At 37.7% G+C, this 19,900-nt stretch overlaps 2 protein-coding genes across 2 annotated transcripts in view; both read left to right on the top strand.

The window, feature by feature from the left end:
- Positions 1-19,900, top strand: part of LOC109716361 — a 90,064-nt gene that overhangs the window by 23,757 nt on the left and 46,407 nt on the right. The gene's annotated exons all lie outside the window — the stretch shown is intronic.
- Positions 9,623-14,790, top strand: LOC109716359 (cystathionine beta-lyase, chloroplastic-like). Its single transcript, XM_020241746.1, has 13 exons — positions 9,623-9,834; positions 9,938-10,115; positions 10,218-10,330; positions 10,506-10,576; positions 10,691-10,782; positions 11,165-11,252; positions 11,354-11,465; positions 11,648-11,744; positions 11,950-12,031; positions 13,215-13,332; positions 13,481-13,588; positions 13,684-13,786; positions 14,426-14,790. The coding sequence occupies exons 1-13, from the start codon at positions 9,625-9,627 to the stop codon at positions 14,599-14,601; spliced, it is 1,548 nt and encodes a 515-aa protein (XP_020097335.1). The 5' UTR covers positions 9,623-9,624; the 3' UTR covers positions 14,602-14,790.

A 19,900-nucleotide genomic window follows, 5' to 3' on the forward strand; every position in this document is an offset into this window, starting at 1 on the left:
TTCCCGCCTAAACCCTCTTGACCTTCAGGCGCCCTATTGCCGACTACTGGTGTACCACGTGTCCTTATTTCTTTAGCTCATATGTGGGTTAGGTCGGCGTGTTAATTTTAATTTTGGCATCAACAAGCATACATGTGGATTTAGGCACTACATGACACTTCTTGATGATTTCTCTCTTATGCAACTATAGGAAGCATGTTAGAGTATGAATGTTGGTATAACTCCTTGAGGGAACCTAGAGAATGGGTTAGATAAGTGGTTAAATTACATGAGGACAATATTACACTTGTTATAGACAAGGTGAATGGAACTTAGCATTTCTTGCATGATAATATTATACTTGTTATAGACAAGGTAGTTGTGACATTGTAACTTGGTACATTTAACCTAGTAGAACAACTAGTATTGGCCATTGTGATATTGCATTCGATTTAGGGATCGATATTTATATTCCTTGTTTTAGACATGAGGAAATGAGAGTGTAAAGCCTTTGAGGTGAACCCTAATAGAGATAATGGCATGTAATACTAGTGGAATTTAGTTGCTTGCATGATAATACTTCTACTCCATGTAATGGAGATTTTAGCAGAAAGACATATGCATAATATGTATTGTGGTACCTATGGACATTTCATAATTCTCTTGCATATGGCATTAGTAAATATTTCTCTTGACAATTATTGGAACTGCATGTCATAAACCTGTTTGGAGTCTTGTATAAAATAGTGAACTATCCTAGATAGGATAATGACATATGAACTATGCATGCTTTAGGCATTATATGTGTTGGTAGAGACATACCACCCAAGTAGTTGTTAAACAAGACATGACATGAATGATTTAGAACCCGACCGTCGAGTCGATGAGTGAGAATTCCATATTTTAGACATGATGATTGAGTATCCCAAATTGTGGACCCTATACTATGATCACACTTGCTTGCCCTTGTGCTCATTCGCACATACTTGTGAGGGTCGCTCCCTACAAGCCAGCACTCTGGAGTTTAGCCTTGCGACGATAGATCGCCCGTGTGGGATTGGGCGCCAAAGTGGGATGCCGTGGGCGGAGTCTCTTTTCTTGTAGGGAAAATGATGACTCCCACGGGGCCACTAAGGCACGGCACGAGCCGGGACGTTATCACGTGTACGTTCCTTGTAAATTGAGTATTGAGACTTAACTTGACATTGTACATCACCGTAATGGATGCATACATGGTAAATATTCATACATGTGGTTTGCTACCTTATATTACTACTTGATGCATTCATAATAGTTGGACATTTTGTGGGACATCATGACATTAACAGCTTTAGTGGTAGTACACCTATACTTATGTGGATTAGTATGCACGCATGGCTAGGATAACAATGAAAAGCACAATTTACTCTATATAGCATCATGGACATTATGAATATGCATGTAATTTGACATTGGCATACAATTGAACATGCATGTAAACTGACATTGGCATATAGTTGAATAAATGAAATTTGACCATCTTATACTTGATAGTTAATCTTTTAGTAGAGGCATGACTATGGAATGAACATGTTTAATTTACTTACCTTTCATATATTGCTTAATTATCACCTTATAGCATGCCTCAGTTGACCTCGTGGTGTATTTCGCCACCCTCGGCGGCTTATCCACTGGGAACTATTGTTTAATAGTTCTCACCCCCATTTGTTGTTGGTTTTTGTTTCAGAACCTTCCGCGGCGGGAGAGGTTATAGGGATCGTGGCAAGGGGTTAGCGACTTGCTAGAGCCCCTACGGAGCTATTTAGAGGGACCCGACATCATCTTTCTTTTTGTATCTTGTGGAAAGATGTATTATATATTTGATTTAGAGATGTTGTTAGACTTTCGGATTTAGTTGTATACACTTTGTATATTTCGTGGATCCCTTTGTGATAGAACATTAGTAATTTTATATTACTCGTTCTGATAGCCTTGTTAGGACTTGATCTTGTTCATCCTTGTATTAGTAGACGCCTTGTGTGCATTCTAGTTGTTTGGTGTACACGGCGGGTCTGTGCACGCGTCGGGCGGGTTTCCGCTAGACCGGGGTGTGACAGCTGCTGTTGCTTCTGATCGAGATAAGGGAATCACGAACTTGATCCCTACCTACCCCTGTCGACATGCTAGAGGAGTACTCTTTTTGGAGCTAGCTTACTTTTGTTTAGTCATATACATACAATTGTTTTTTATTTTTCACTGTCCGCTGTTGTGAGGTGATGTTATTGTACTTTTGGATTATGTTATACACCTTCAATTACATGTATGTACGTCAAGTGACTATTTATTTCTATTTTAATAGCTCTATTACTCTCTAATAGTGGTTCTTGTACTATTTACAAGTGCTTCTATCACTCTGTGTACATAAGGTTTCTTGTGTATTCGGCGTATCTGTTGGCGAGCCAGTTAGAGCTGGAGCCCGGAGCGTCACATGGACAGAGGAATCTCTATACGTGTGGCGGGTTTGTGAACATATCGGGCAAGGTTTCAAAAAGAAAAAAAAATTATACATTTTTCCGCAAACTTTATTTTCAAAAATGATCACAGGGTATAACAATTTAGTTCGACTATATAAGGCAATAGTGATCAAATAATTATAGTTAATAGTTAATAAGTAATTAATAATAATAAAAATGACAAATCACATATCATATTATCGCTAGATAATAATAATATTAAATAATAATTTAAACTCATAAGTATACATTTCATTAGTTATTATTAACTATTAACCATAAGGGCCTATTTGGTTTCTTGAAAAATAGTAGAAAACTATTTTCTAAAGAAAAAAGTTGTTGGGGAAAAGAAATTTTTTAGTTTCTGTTGTTTGGTTCGATGGAAAAGAAAAATAGTTTTTTATGTACGCGTGTAGTCACGCCCCGGATTACTCGTTTCTCCGGGCACGTCAACAGACCCACCGTATAAATAAGAATTTTTTCTATATACGAAGCGATAGCTGTACCTGTACCTGTAATATACAATACTACAATCAGTAGTATAGAGCTGCTAAAAAGAATAATATATAAATAAAACTGGTTCACTATACATACATAGCATCCTGGTACAAAAACACTCGCTCCAGCGAGGATCTAACATCAGTATGTACAAGAACCAAAAACTACCACTCCCTGTAGCTGGTATATCTCTAAGTCAGTAGCAAAACGGGAAGGGATCTAGCTCACAACTCCCTTTCCACAATCGATAACCGCGACAGAAGCAGCCGAAGAGGAAGGCTCTGCAAAAAAAGAGGTAACAACTGGGCGTGAGAACTACTGCAAAAATAAGCAATCCTCAGTGGTACCGCCCTCAATCTCATCGGCTCACCCACAAAGTCTACTACAGATGTATGCTCAAATAATAGTAAAGGAACTGGAAACAATCTACAGCTATATGCCACGATACTATCATGATCCAATACTAACTATCTGTAGAATAATACAAATCTCTGACCCAATCTCACTAGAGACTGTGAAAACACCCGTCTCGCTTGTCGAAGCGAACCCGTATACTACCCTATGAGTAGTCGGTGGATAAAACTCTCTAGGGACTGTATACACCCGTCCCGTCTAATTAGACTACACCATAGCTCAAGAGTAGCCGGTGGAGAAAACTCTCTAGAGACTGTGAATATACCCGTCTCGCCTAATTAGGCTACACCGTAGCTCAAGAATAGTCGGTGGAGAAAACTCTCCAGAGACTGTGAATACACCCGTCTTGCCTAACTAAACTACACCGTAGCTGAAGAGTAGCTGGTCTAGGTAAAAAGGTCCGACAGGACGGCTGTAACTCCCCTCACGTCACAACCTCATTGAAGGTCGAGAAAGGCGTCACTAACTACCACTGATCCAACCTCACACGGGCTGCCCAAACGGGCCCACCCTGCCTGTATCCAACTACGCTGTACACCACCCACTGGGGTGGCCAGTACAAGAACTATCCGAGCAGAAACTGCGATCTTATCGCACTAAAAGCTCATTCCGGAATGGCATTCGTGGGCGCGACCCAACCGAGTTTACAAGTGTCTCTGTGAAGTTCAATCAGTCTCTCACAGGCTATAATCGAAGTGAACAGGTCACACTGGTCTAACCACCAAATCTCACGTGCTTTTAGCACAATCTAATGCAAAAACAGCCAACAGGGTCCACCATTAACCACGACGGCACCCGACACAGTTCGGAACAGCCTAAACACTGCTGTAAAAATAAGCTTGGCATCCGATCACGAGTGTAAATGCATTCTATACTATCTTGAGTATCCACCGCCCACAAACTGCGGTGATACAAACAAACTACGGCTCCTAGAGCTAAATCTGGTAGTTTTAATATAGGTCGGTGTAAAATTATCAGTTTTCTCCTAAGTCAAGTTTCAAGTCCAACATATATAATTTATCTAACTCACTACAGCATGCTCCAAATTCGGATTTTGTTTAACATGTTAATCGATGAATTCGAGCTAAAAACATGATATACAATTGCTGAAAATATACATGTTGACTATGCGTACACTTAGGAGGAGAATCCGATGATTAACCCACCTCTAGCGCTAATCCACGACAGCACGGGGTCGCGAAGTTACTGGGATACACAACCGAAACCACCCCTGGACCAGCAGCAAGGATTCTCCAAGAACTAAAACAACGATACCAATAATTCTATCAATATACTAAAATTCAGCCCCTAAGGTCAAATTCCTTCAATCTCAATGTCAATTTCACCTTTCGATCTTCAAATCTGGTGAAGCAAGGTTCCAAAACCTGTGTACTAAGATGGAGAATCACCCCCAGGTCCAAAATCCAGCTTCCTCCAAAGATTGCATCATGAAAATTCACAAAACTCAAATTTCAGCTTCAATACTGCAGCAGTCCAGAAAAATAGCAATTTGACCAAACTAACCTCAATCAAATTCGTCAAAAAACGCTCCACGGATTCTTCTTGAAGTCCAGAATCCAAAAAACCAAGTTTCACAGCAAACGGAGCTTCCTACGTCGCACACGAGCCAAAACGTCGAAGGTCGCTGCTGGAAATCTGCAGAATCAGCACTCCTCAAGCTTGGAATTGTAGAATTTGGAGTAATTTGAGGGACTTAGATGCAAAATGGAGCTTCTCTGTGAAGAAGGAATGAAAAGTCTTCACTGTAGTCGAACACTACATATTTATAGGGTGATCAAATGGTCAGATAAGCCTCAGGAACAAAAGAGGTTAACCTGCAGAGTTTGCAGAAAACCACACTTTCGGGCGCCCAAAACCCCTTTCTGGGCGTCCGAAACCTCCAGGCTACACACTTGCTCCCCTTCGGTTCCTCTGCCTGGGGTGTGCTGCGCCCATATCCGGCTCCGGTGGAGCTCACCTACCACCAGCCAAGTGTCAGCGCAAACGATACTCACGAAGTGAAATTTCGGACCCACTTCTGGGCGCCCGAAACTAGGATTCGAATTGGCTTCCAGTTCTGCTCAGTTCAGCACTCGAGTTCTAGGCGACCCAAACCCTGTTCTGGGCGCCCGAAACTGGCAAAACTCCTGTTTTGCTCCTTTGAGTGCGCCGAGTCCATTTCTGCATCTATTTCATGCAGAAACGACTCCGACTCAGTCCGACACTCTCCAGAGGTGTCGACCAGTCACTAATACTGTAGCCAATCCTATCCAAACCTCTGGAACACTGCACGTGTTTGGTTGATAAGGAAAAATAAAATGAAAAATAGTTTTTCGTTTTTATTTAACTTGTTTGGTTAGTTAGAAAATTTGGGATATAAACATTTTCTACAAAAAGAGGGTAAGATTACTAATTTTTTAGAACTTAACATACTACTCACAAACTATTTATACTATAAATAATAAATAAATTAAATAAAAATAAATTTTAACTATATTTTAGTCTAGATAATATAATTTGACAAAAGAGATGGACTTGATGAAGATGACAGATAAGAGATGAAGATGGTTCTTCCATGTGTATATGTACACACAAGCGCATGCGCGCGCGCATCCGCGCGCGCACACACATATATATATAGAGAGAGTCCAGCTACTATACTCTTATGAGTATAGTCAACTTTTTACTCATAAGTTTTTGACTGTTAGATCTTCTTTGTTAATCATTTCCACCCGTTAGATCATACTATTTAACCAACCACCAACTCAATCCTAGGGGACCACTATTAACCTAACCGGGGACCGCTATCATCCTAACCGCATATCTTTTCATCCAATGATCGAAAACTTATGAGTACAAAGGATGCTATACTCATAAGAGTATAGTAGCCTTAGCCTATATATAGAGTTCAGCTACTATACTCTTATGAGTATAGTCAATTTTGTACTCATAAGTTTTTGACCGTTAGATCTACTTTTTTGATCATTTCCACCCGTTAGATCATACTATTCAACAAACCACTAACTCAACTTTAGGAGACCACTATTAACCTAACCGGGGGTTGCTATCATCCTAACCACACATCTATTCATCCAATGGTGGGAAACTTATGAGTACAAAAGGGGCTATACTCATAAAAGTATAGTAGCCCTAGCCTATATATAGATTCCAGCTACTATACTCTTTTGAGTATAGTCAACTTTGTACTCATAAGTTTTTGGCCGTTAGATCTACTTTTTTGATCATTTCCACCCGTTAGATCATACTATTCAACCAACCACTAACTCAACCCTAGGGAACCACTATTAACCTAACCGAGACCACTATTAACCTAACCGGGGACCGCTATCATCCTAACCGCACATATTTTCATCTAGTGGTCGGAAACTTATGAGTACATATATATATAGGTTAGGGCTACTATACTCTTATGAGTATAGACCCATTTGTACTCAGAATTTTTTGGCCATTGGCTGAAGGGATATGCGCTTAGGATGATAGTAGTACCCGGCTAGCATAATAGTGGTCCCCTAGGGATGAGTAAGTGGATAATTGAATAGTATGATCTAACGGGTGGAAATAGTCAAAGAGGTAGATCTAACAGCCGAAAACTTATGAGAAAGGAGTCTATACTCATAATAGTATAGTAGTCGGACTCTACATATATAAAGAGAGAGAGAGTTGATCTAGAATACTATTAATAGCATTTGGGCTCTTTTGCTATCAATTTTTTAACCGTTAGATCTACACTTTAATCAATTCCATCTTTTAGATCATACTATTCAATCAACCACCCACTCAACCCTAGGGAGACTACCACTAAACCTTGGGGATCACTATTATCCTAACCCTATAATTTTTTATCCAATAATTAAAAACTCGATAGCGAAAGAGCCCAAATTTTATTAATAGTATTCCAACCAAATTCTACATATATATATATATATATATATATATATATATATATATATATATATATATATATATATATATATATAGTCCGGCTATGGTGCTTGTAAAAGCACCAAGCACTTGGTGCTTGTAATTTTTTTACCGTTAGATCTACGCCTTGAGCTAGAATACTATCGATAGCAAACCGGCACTTTTGCCACCCATTTGTTTTCGATGATGGAGCCTCCAAATTGATGATTGGCACCGTTGAACATGATCTATACCATTTGAAGTATTTAGAAATTAAATTTCATACATTTTCGATATTGCTCTCTTATCCATTGAGTGGACACAAAAATGAACAGCTGAAAATGAATATTTTTAAAAAAATGATGGTAGGAGTCTTGTAATCAAGATCAAGAGTATAGATCTTGTTTTAAATAGTTTAAAGAATTTTCTAACAAAAATTCAATTGATTTGGATATCTTTACGCCGTTAAACGAGAAAACGCCTCATATCGACCATTAAAATTACAAATTTTGAAACCCTTTGATCATTAGGCAAATAATGTCGAAAAGATTTGAAATTTGATTTCTAAATATTTCAAGTAGTATAAATCATGTTCAACGGTGCCGATCGTCGATTTGGAGGCTCCATCATCGAAAACAAATGTGTGGCAAAAGTGCCGGTTTGCTATCGATAGCATTCTGGCTCAACTATATATATATATATATATATATATATATATATATATATATATATATATATATATATACATATATATATATATATATATATATATATATATATATATATATATATATATATATATATATATATATATATATATATATATATATATATATATATATATATATATATATATATATATATATATATATATATATATATATATATATATATATATATATATATATATATATATATATATATATATATATATATATATATATATATATATATATATATATATATATATATATATATATATATATAGTTGGACTGGGCTATTATTAGTAGCAAAATCCTATTGTTGCTACCAGTTTTTCAGCCTTTGGATCAACTCTTTTCATTATTTCTAACCATTGGATTAAATACTATAACCCAGTGGGAACCACTCAACCCTAGGGGGCCACTCAACTCTAACCGACTAATATCATCCTGACCCTACAATTTTTCATCCAAGAGTTAAAAACTTGATAGCAAAAAGAGCGTTTTACTATTAATAGTATTCCAGCCTAATTCTATATATATATATATATATATATATATATTCCGGCTACTATACTATTATGAGTACGATCGCCCTCGTACTCATAAGTTGTTTTTGATGATAGAGCTTCCGAATCGATGATCCACACCGTTAAACGTTATTTACAGCATTTAAAACTTCTAGAAATAAAATTTTATAATTTTTCGACATCATTTACCTTACGATCAAGACGTCACAAATTTGACAATTTTTAACGGCCGGTATGGGATACTTGCTAGTTTAACGATGTAAAAGAATCGAAATTTGTTGAATTTTTGATAGAAAATTCTATTCACTAACTAGATAAAGATCAATAACTCGGATCTTGAATTGAAGGATCCGATCATCGTTATTTAGGACGTCGTTCGATTTTGACCGTTCATTTTATACCCGTTTGATGGACTTTATTATAATTTCGAAAATTTACGAAATTTATTTTCTAGAAGTTTCAAATACTCTAGATCATATTTAACGGAGTGGATCGTCGATTCGGAATCTCCATCATCGAAAACAACTTATGAGTATGAGGGCTCCAATACTCATAATAGTATAGTAGCCGTGGCCTATATATATATATATATATATATATTGTGTGTGTGTGTGTGTGTGTGTGTGTGTGTGTGTGTCATTCACAATTTCTAGAGAGCCTGGGGAAGGAAGAGGTTGAAAAGGGAGAAACAGTCCCGCTCCCTGTCGTGTTCCTAGTCTCGATCTCGGTCGCGAGTGGGATTTCAAATTAGATTTTGATGAGTTTAGAAGAAAAGCATGAGAATCGAACAGGCGGAATGGAAAACCAAAAGATCTCTAAAAGTTCTTTTCTACCGAAGAGACGTAAAGAAAAATGACACGATATTTAAAAGATGGCAGGTTTTAGGGAAAAAAATGAGTAATAAAAGAGGTGAGCCACAAAACCAATAGTTAAGATAAATTTGCCGCGTGAACAAAATTATAAGATTAATTAAATATTAATTTTTAATTATTATTAGCATAAAAATTAATTATTATTATATAATAATACTAGGTTGGGGAAGGGGGAGAGTGTGCGTGTTGGTACATTGAACCTGGACGTTAAGGACCATGGTTCGCCGGAACGCTATCAAAGATGGGCCCCACACATGTGCTGTGCACGTGCTAAAAGCCCCGTCCGTACATGAGGACCGTTATATCTGCTACGGACCAAACCCCGAAACCCTAGCCCCGCCGCTGCCGCCGCCGCCGCCGCCGCCGCCGATGGCCTCCGCGCCCCCCAGCGTCGCATTTCTCCCTGGTTTAAACCCTAGCTCCGCCGTAAGCATCGACCCGAGTCCCAATTTCCTCCCCTCTCTCCATCCTTCGATCGCAATTGCTTAAACCCTAGCCTCTTGATCCCGACCTTCTGGTTTACTTGTAGGGCTCGAGCTCGAAGCATCGGTTGGTGACCAATCGAAGCCTAGGGTGTCGATCGGAGAGAGCTTCCGCGACGGTGGCGATGGCGAAGAGGTCGGAGGAGGAGAGGGATTTTAGCGCTTCTTCGGCCGCTTCGGAGGAGATCGTCACCAATTCCTTGGATGATTTAGCCACCGAGTTGGGTAAGCTTATGATTATGATTCTCATTTGATAATTACTTTCGTTATCTGGCGAAATTTTACTAAAGATTTGGGTAAAAAAAATTTAAAATGTTAATGATGCAGAACTGAAGAGGAAGGAGCCCAGCATTTCCACAATTTTGACGAGTTTCGACAATTCCTTCGATCCCTATGGGGCTTTGAGCACTCCATTGTACCAAACAGCCACATTTAGGCAGGTAATGTCATTTTGATGTTAATACTGACACTATGAAAAGATTTTGCATGAGAAACTTCATATTCTTTTTAGCTTTATTTCGATTTGTTAAAAAGAAATTATTCGAGAAGTTCCTTGATCAAAACAAAATTTATCCTCTATGGCTTTATTATGAAATTGAATTTTTCTTGTTCCAGCCGTCGGCAACAGAATATGGTACATACGATTACACAAGAAGTGGTAATCCTACTCGCGATGCATTGCAAGGGTCTGTTCTATCGCCTTAGGTGTAATTGGAGTAACCTCTTGAATTTTCCTTTTTGCAATTTTGTTTTGTATTGGTTGATAATAAGCATGTGCATGTGCATGTACAAATGCTCAGTCTTATGGCTAAGCTCGAGAAGGCCGATCAAGCGTTCTGCTTCACTAGTGGAATGGCCGCTCTCGCCGCCGTAACCCATCTTCTTGAAACCGGTATGCGTGATGTGTCTTTTTTCTCTTAAGTTATTGTTATCGTTTCTATGAATTGCGGCTTTTACGTCTATCTCCCTGCACATGCACATTAATATGCCCCCTATAAAATCTGAATTTTTTCATACAAAACTGCTGGAAAGTGTAGTTTTGTACAAAAGTTTTTTTAAGTTGGTGGCTCAGTTTGTTTACGAGGAAGGTTTTGTATAAGATGTTTTTGAAGCAGTGGCATTTCTGCTAGTATACAGTGAATAAATAATGTTTTTGAATGGCAGATGCAAGGTTCAGATATTGCAGGTTTAATTATGTAAAAGTACAAGTTTTTCAGAGTACAAATGTTAATATCTCTTCAATGAATTGTCTAGTTAACCTTGTAATTATTTAGGTCAAGAGATTGTTGCGGGAGAGGACATATACGGCGGCTCGGATCGGTTACTTTCACAGGTGGTTCCAAAGAAAGGGATTATTGTAAAGTTAGTATGTTTCCTCCTTTTTCTGCTCTTGGTAGTTGGTATTCCACCATAATATTTTGTCAATTAAATCACTAATAACGAAATTATTATTGATATGGTAGTCGCGTAGATACTTCCGATCTTTGTAAAGTTGAAAATGCAATTGGCCGCTCAACAAAACTTGTCTGGTTAGAAAGTCCAACAAATCCTCGCCAGCAAATCGCTGATATACGGGTAAGAAAATTTCTTGTGTAAATTCAATGTTTTGATTTATCTACGCAAGCACTTGTAATTATTCTTTCGACCTTGTAGTCACACCAATGATAGGCAGATTAATCCTCTGGTTATATTTTTTACATTTACTCTTGATATTTTCTTCTTATATTTTTTTTTGTTATTACTTTGCCTATTTACAGAAAATCTCTGAAATAGCTCATTCATATGGTGCTCTTGTTCTGGTGGACAATAGTATCATGTCTCCTGTGCTTTGTCGTCCCTTGGAACTTGGTGCAGGTACTGAAGTTGCTTATGAGGGTACAAGTATTTAGAATAACTCAACCTAGCCTTCGTTGAACTATAAACAAGTCACTAAGAAAGAAACCATAATGAATTTCGATGTGGGTATAGTCCAACACCAGTTTATGAAGTAGAGATAAATGTTGTAGTATTGGAGTAACTGGACTGATATCATTATGATGCCATTTTCTTATATTTGCAGATATTGTAATGCACTCTGCTACTAAATTTATAGCTGGGCATAGTGATCTCATGGCAGGAATCCTTGCTGTAAAGGGTGAAAGGTTGAAAGTTTTATTTTCCTTTACATCACTACTGAACATCTCTCTCTTTCGAAATATGACTTTTCTTCATTTTTGGTGTTATATTTTGATTCCTGCTTTCAAGCTAAATCAATTACACATCCAGTTTTGTCAGATGATATAATCTTATTTACTATCTGTACGTACAGAAATTGTGATAGAAAACAATTAGTTCAATGAACCCTCTTTGCAATTTCTTGAGCAATGTCTTAACTTATTGTAATGTTATACATTTGAAAATGGATTATGGAATGGTGTGACTTTTTTTCTTGTGGCTGAATTATTTTGTTAAATTTGAATATGTGGTACTTAGACTATGTTAATTTTTTTTTTTTTTTACTCTTCCTCTAGACTTATTGTCCCAAACAGTTATGTGAATCTCTTGAACCGTTCGCTTTTATGATGACCCATAGATATTCTTATCTTTCTTCCATGATCACACAAAATCATCAATCTTGTCAAAACCGCCGTCTATGTGCTTTATAAGTTTGAACTGCTTAGGCACTCATCAATTAGGCATTTATCATTAGACTTGGGTACCTTGAAAGTTGGCTGATGTATCACCTAGCCTCGCCCAGGCAGCTAGCTCGAGTTTTTATTAGCAAGAATTAACTAATGTAGATGGCTTGCACTGTCTTATTACTTCAGTTTTTTATGAGGGAAAAAAAGTAATATGAGTCATATGACAATGATAAGAAAGTATTAGTCAGGTAGTTTGAATAAATTAATGAAAGATTTCTTATTGGAATACTATTTGTTGTAACATATGATTAGTTCCTTTCTTATGACATAAAGTTGAATTAATCTCATTATTGGTTTCATATTTCATGATTTCATAATCATTCATAATGTTATAATAAACATTAATAATACAAATATATTATACGATATGGATTTGTGTCGTGATTAATCGTTTGATATGTCAGTATGTTTACGTACGTATTAGGTATATATGGCCATCCTCCTTTTAATAGTGAGTTTGGATTTTAGGCAAATACGTGGTGCCTTACGTGGAGACCATCTGATTGCCTTGACTAATTGTGTTGATCATCTATTGTTCACTCTTTCAACTATGTTTCTTGTTGAAAAAAGTGAATAAATCTGCATCTCTTTTTTTTTTTTTTTTTTTTTTTTTTTTTTTTTTTTTGTGTCATGCATTATGCAGCCTGGCAAGAGAGATTGCATTCCTGCAGAATGCTGAAGGCGCTGGATTGGCACCTTTTGATTGTTGGCTTTGCTTGAGAGGTATCAAGACCATGGCCTTACGTGTTGAGAAGCAACAGGTGCAACATTTCTTTTTTACTTTTTCCCATACCCTCTCTTTTTAGTTGCTTTGTATGTATTGTATATGAATATGAATGTTCTGTTAAAGATTGCAACCTTTTTTTATTTTATATATATAGTGTTGATACCTTTTTGGTTTGCCAACAGGCTAATGCACAAAAACTTGCTGAATACTTATCTACTCATCCAAGGGTGAAGAAAGTGAATTATGCAGGACTTCCCGGTCACCTGGCGCGTGATTTGCATTATTCTCAGGTACTTGAAAATATATTTGGCCAAAAACTTTAATTAAGTGGCTCTCAACTCAGGAGTTTATTTCTTATTGCATCCATCCTTCTCTTTCTTGGTAGGCGAAAGGAGCTGGCTCGGTACTCAGTTTTTTGACAGGTTCGCTAGCTCTCTCAAAGCATATTGTCGAGACCACAGAGTACTTCAATGTGACAGTTAGCTTTGGTAATAATTCTTACACCTTCCTCTGTTCATCATTTGGTATAAAATACTTTAATAAATATTTCTGTCTTTCTTGCACCTTCTTCTGTTCATCTTGTTGGCATAAAATATATTGATAAACATTCTGTCTAGGGTTACTGGATCAGTAATGGCTAAATCAGTAGTCCTATTTCTTCTCAGAATAAGAATAGGGATACGGATTATATATCAGATATATTCTATATTCATCTCTAAGATACACAAATATAGTGGAAAATAGAAATATATTATACTATAGTTATATAAAGGAAAATCTAATTGGAGACATCCTGAAATGTGTATGGAAAATTATGCATGTTAATAATCTACTAAATTATCTTATGTGATGTTTAAATATTCTAATATGCAAATAATCTCCAGAAGAGTACCTCAACCCATGTCCATATACAGTAAAGTTTATATATCTAGATCCGTATTCAGATTTAGATTTAATGATGTTGGAGGAAATTTAAACCTATATCCAACAAAACTTGGAGTTGGAATCTAAGAAATTATCTAGTATCCATCATTCCTCCAATGTTAATCATCATTTGAAATACTTTGCTTATCATCCTTTGGCTATAATTTACATGTAATTACATAAATTACTCCGTGCGGATGCAGGGAGCGTGAAGTCGCTGATTAGCTTGCCGTGCTTCATGTCGCACGCGAGCATACCCGCTTCAGTTCGTGAAGCACGCGGATTGACCGAAGACCTCGTTCGCATCTCTGTGGGCATTGAGGATGTAGAAGATCTTATTGCTGATCTGGACTATGCCTTTAGAACTGGACCTGCGTAAAATTAGTTTATATTCATTCTTTTTGTGGTAGTAAGCTTAGGGTTTATGATGTCGATTGTAGATATACTGCTTGAGGCCTTGTTTGGATGTCGGAATAAATTATCTTATTCGATACAACAATTTTCTATTGTGATCGTAAGAAAGAAGTTTGATTTTTGTTCCTTAAAAAGTTCTGGGGTCCATGATTTGGTAATATAATGTATCTCATCTATGAGGTGATTTAAGGCCGAATATATTGTCCATTTCTAGATTTTGATTACATTTTTCACCTATCAAACGTACAAACTTTTCAAGTAAATTATGGAGATATACTAGATGAGATACATATGCATCCAAATAGGGCCTAAATGTAATTGAATTGCTAATCTATCCCAGACTCTGAACATCAGTTAGGATGATATAGTATCTTTTGGATTAGCTTTAATTTGTCCTCATATTGTTTAGTTCATTTTCACTTTGTCAACATGTGGTTTTAAAAGGTGCACTTAACTATTCTTTGGTGTACCTTATTTTTATTTTGCCATCCTTTGGTTCAAAAGTGACACTTAGCTCTCTCATGGTTAGCAAAAAATTTACTTTGCTATCCTATTGAATAGTAAGTTTTTTGGATCAAAGAGAGATAAAATTACTAGGTAGCTAGTACAACCTAAGAATGACAAAGTAAAAATGAGCTAAACCACATGGGAGGCAAATTGAAGTTTACCCTATCTTTTTTCTATCTGTGGTTTTGTATTGTTTAATAAGTTGGGTTAAAAAACATCAATTGCCCTGAAATGATGAGAGGAATTATGACTTATGAGAAGAGTGACACTTTGGTCATTAAACTTTTATTTAAACTTAGATAGAAATATAAAGTAATTAGACTTCGAATTTGAGACATCGAGTATCAACCATTAAATTTTTTGTCACTTGCACTTGAGCAGTCAGTCAATTACTAGTTATTTGGCCAATTATTAGTTATATAGTTGGGTTATTTTGGCAATTTGGTCTGGATCCTGTCCGTCCAAGTTGGTTAAAGCTTCTGGATAAGTGCGGTTTGAGTAAAACTTTTTAGAGAAGCATAAATAGCTTTCTTAGCAAAATGCTCTTTTTGCAGATTTGCAAATGGTCTTCAAGTCAAAAGTTTAGTGGGAATATGAATGAATGTTGTTCTCCGGGGCTACGTTTTAAATATTTTTGTCGAAGACTATATTGGATCTGCTGAGGAAATGCCTGCCCTTTTCCAGGAATTAGAGTCCATGGCTGGATGGAGGATTTCCTCGACGCCTTGACGGCGAAATCATATGTATTTTAATTATATTAAGCCCATGATGAATTATAGTTAATAATGTCGATCCGAACGTCTCCTTACTAGTTTACATCTTATTAAGGGCATTATTTCTATTTACACAATTGATTGTATTCTAATTAATTTATAAATAAAACTGAGGCTTTTATAATATTACATTCAGCATTCAAGTTGTGAATGCGCCAGTTCCGTTTAAGCTTTCGCCTATTTACGGATAGATATGTTCAGCTATGTGAACTTTAAAAATTTACTGCTCAGATTATTGTTTGTATACTCAATCATCCAAATTTATATTTTATGACTAGCATTGCATGAACCGTTCAAAAACAATAAAAGATATTGTTGGTGCCAATAGAGTAGCGCCACGTGGCGAACCGGTGCACAGCTTAGCCAGGGACTCTAAAGCTAGAAACAATGACATATGGTGCGCTGGGAGCAGAGGATGAATAGCAGCAAACCGCAGACGATTTTCATGCGGTTAAGATCAGCTTGTAGTGGCCCGAAAAATAGGGAGAAGTGGCCGATCATATAGATAACTGAATAACAATAGGCGGAATATAAATAAGCAAATGACACCTGGAAGAAGAGTCTTTTCCCTGCGAATAGAAGACCACTTTTCAATTTCTACGCATTTTTCTTACATTTCTCGGAGTAATCCACTTGTAATCTTTTCCTTTCCCGCATTTGCTGTCTTTCTTAGGAGTAGTCTTTAAGTTAGATTTTTGGAGTCTGTATGCCACACAGGCACACTCTCTTTTGTACGAGTTTTCAGCCTTAGTTTTAATATATATAAAGGTATTCGGCTCTTCGGCAGACCCAAAAATACTCTGCATTTCGTACATTTGGCTTATTTAGCCGAACCAACTCCACAGTAGAAGGTTTCGAACCTGGCTGATCTGATCTCTCATCAGCCGAATCGCTTGATCTGTCGAAGGGCGCGAACTTCGAGGGTCACCACGTGAAGCCGTTTTGCATCCCTATGCGCTTCTATAGGGAGATCTTTGACTCGGTCAAAGGTTAGGGAATTCGGCTCACAATAATTTTTGGCACGCCCAGTGGGACACTTTGCAGGTAAACTTGTGTTTTCAATTATTAAAAAATTATGGCTGATGACAATGCAATGAACCTTCGAAACAGAGTCGTTTCACGAAATTCTGGGAATGATCAAGCTAGTAATACAGAGAGCGTGAATGAGCGTAATGTAGCCTTGCCGGTCGAAGGTGAGATTAGCGGTCAATTAGACCAACAATAGCCAAGTTTGGCTCAGGCGCTCGGACAGATGACACGAGTCTTACAAGTATTAGACCAAAACAGTAACAGGAGTACTGCTCGTCTGGATGTAGTTTTAGCCGCAATCACGGCTTCCAACGACAATATTGTCCGAATTGGGCAAATATTAACACGAAATGAACAACCCATGGCAGATCTACAGGGGCCTATGGGCACACCAGTGTTACAAAATCCAGTGACACCGGTAAACACTCAACCTTAGGGAACACCTTTCAAGGCTGCTTATAGACCAGCGACTACAAACGTCGTTCAATAGCCCGAAGTGGCGTGGGGATTACCCCCTCCGCCACCATTGGCAGCATATCAACCCCAAAGTCCGGGGATGTAACACACTGAACTTTAGCAAATTGCGAGGTTCAAGTGTTTGATTTGTGAACTGAGCCTTTTTGGGTTTTCTGTACGGTCGTCGACTGTGTTCCGACCTATGACTCGCATCCCGAGGAGTGAGGATAAAAATCTAGCACCAAAACCTCTAAAAAAAAGGATTTGGGCTACTCTCGGGTTGACTCTGCAGGGCAGTGTACCGGTACTGTATCGGCTTGGTACCGGTACTGCATCGCGATAGTACCGGTACACAGTGTATTTTCTCGCTTACCCAAGGCTCGGGTTTGCGCGTGCTGCTGCCTGGTACCGGTACTCTTGCCTGCGTATCGATACGCAGTGTTGCGTGCAGTCTGCATGTTTTTTAGGGTTCTCCTTGCAATTGTTGAAACACTTTATATACCCCACAACCTTTGGTTGGGATCTCTTGTGCTGCAACCAGAGAGGAGAAGAGGTAGGGTTCCTCTTCCATTTTACTTAGATTTTTCCCTCTCTTTTGCTTTGGATTTGAGGTTTGATCTCTCCACTTGCTTCCTTTTTGCATCTTGGTGACCTTTCCACTATTGGAGAAGCTTTGGAGCTTGGATTGGAGCCATTTCGAGGAAAGATTTCTAACCCTATCTTACTCCTAGCTTGGTTTGGAGCTTCTAGAGAGGTTACTAACTTTGATCTTCCATTTGATTCATGTTTTGGTAGTTTTTCGGAGATAAAAACTTAGAAATGAGAATTTAGGGTTTTATTTGGGGTTTCTTGATTTGAGGCTTTTGAGTTCGAATTGATAGGTGTAGAACACTCTTATAGGTTGGATTTGAAGCTTTCTAGCTTCGATTTGAGCTTTGATCAAGTTCTTCTTGACCCAAGGAATTTTTACACTTTTGTATGTGTAATTTTCGAAGTAGTCGTTTTATAGCTTTTAACCCTTTAGAATTTCTCTTAGGGTGCTAGAAGCTTGAGGGACAACTTCGTTCGAAGGAACGACAGGGTTCGAAGTGCTTCCGATGGATTTGACCTCACTGAAATGGGTGAACTCTCCCTACGTCTTTCTTTTGATGTTAAGACATAAATAGATGCCTTTTCATGCTCATTATGACATGCTAGAATTTATGAGAACATAATATATACATGTTATGTATAATGAAAAAAATTATGCTCTAGGTGGTAGAGGCATACATGTGGATTTGGGCACTAAATAACAATAGTTGAGATTTTCTCTCTTATGCAACCATTGAAAGTATGTTAGAGAATGAATAATGTTATAACCCGTTGGGGGTTACCTAGTGAATGAATTGGAAAGTAGCATTACTTACATGATGACAAGAGTAGACAAGGTGATTGAAAATTAGCATTACTTGCATGATAACATTATACTTGTAGTAGACAAGGTAGTAGTGCATTGGGACATAGAACATGATAAGGTTATCATGGAGCTAAACTTGATATATTTAGCCTAGTTGGACAACTAGAACTTAGCATGTGACACAGTAACTTGATGCATTAAATTAGAAGAACGACTAGTATTTGCCATTGTGACATTACAATAAATCTAGGGTTCGATAGTTATATTCCATGTTTTAGACATGAGGAGAATGAGAGTGTATAGCCCTTGGGGCGAACCCTAATAGAGATGATTGCACGTAATACTACTGGAATCTAAATAATTGCATCATAATATTTCTACTCCATGTAGTGAGGATGTTAGTTGAAAGACATGTGCATAACATGCATTGTGATAATTGTGGACATTTCATAGTTCTTTTGCATATGGCATTGGTACATGTTTCTTGTGAAAATTTGTTGTAACTGCATGTCATGAACCTTGTTGGAGATTTGAGTAAAATAGTGAACTATCCTAGGTAGCATATTGTCATATGAACTATGCATGCCTTAGGCAATATATGTGTCGGTAGAGATATACCACCCAAGTTGTTGTAAACATGACATGAATGATCTAGAATCCGACCGTTGAGTCGATAGTGACAATTCCATGTTTTAGACATGATGGTTAAGTATCCCAAATTGTGGACCTTATGCTATGATCACGCTTGCTTGCCCTTGTGCCCATTCGCACATGCTTGTGAGGGTCTCTCCCTACAAGCCGGCACTCCGGAGTTTAGCCTTGCGACGATAGATCACCCATGCGGGATTGGGCGCCGAAGTGGGATGCCGTGGGCGGAGTCTCTTTTCTTGCGGGAAAAATGATGACCACCACGGGGCCACTAAGGCACGACACGAGCCGGGATGTTATCATGTGTACGTTCCTTGTAAATTGGGTATTAAGACTTAACTTGATAATGTACATCATCGTAGTTGATGCATACATAGTAGATGTTCATACATGTGGTTTGCTACCTTGTACTACTAATTGATGCATACTTAGTAGTTGGACATTTTGTGGAACAT

This window comes from Ananas comosus, linkage group 10 (genome assembly GCF_001540865.1).
Source record: "Ananas comosus cultivar F153 linkage group 10, ASM154086v1, whole genome shotgun sequence".
NCBI lineage: Eukaryota > Viridiplantae > Streptophyta > Magnoliopsida > Poales > Bromeliaceae > Ananas > Ananas comosus.

Coding starts and splice junctions, on each gene's coding strand:
- LOC109716359 (XM_020241746.1), top strand. CDS start 9,625: ATGGTTCGCCGGAACGCTATCAAAGATGGGCCCCACACATGTGCTGTG. Junction 9,835..9,937: donor GTTTAAACCCTAGCTCCGCC/GTAAGCATCGAC, acceptor GTTTACTTGTAG/GGCTCGAGCTCGAAGCATCG. Junction 11,253..11,353: donor AAGAAAGGGATTATTGTAAA/GTTAGTATGTTT, acceptor TTGATATGGTAG/TCGCGTAGATACTTCCGATC.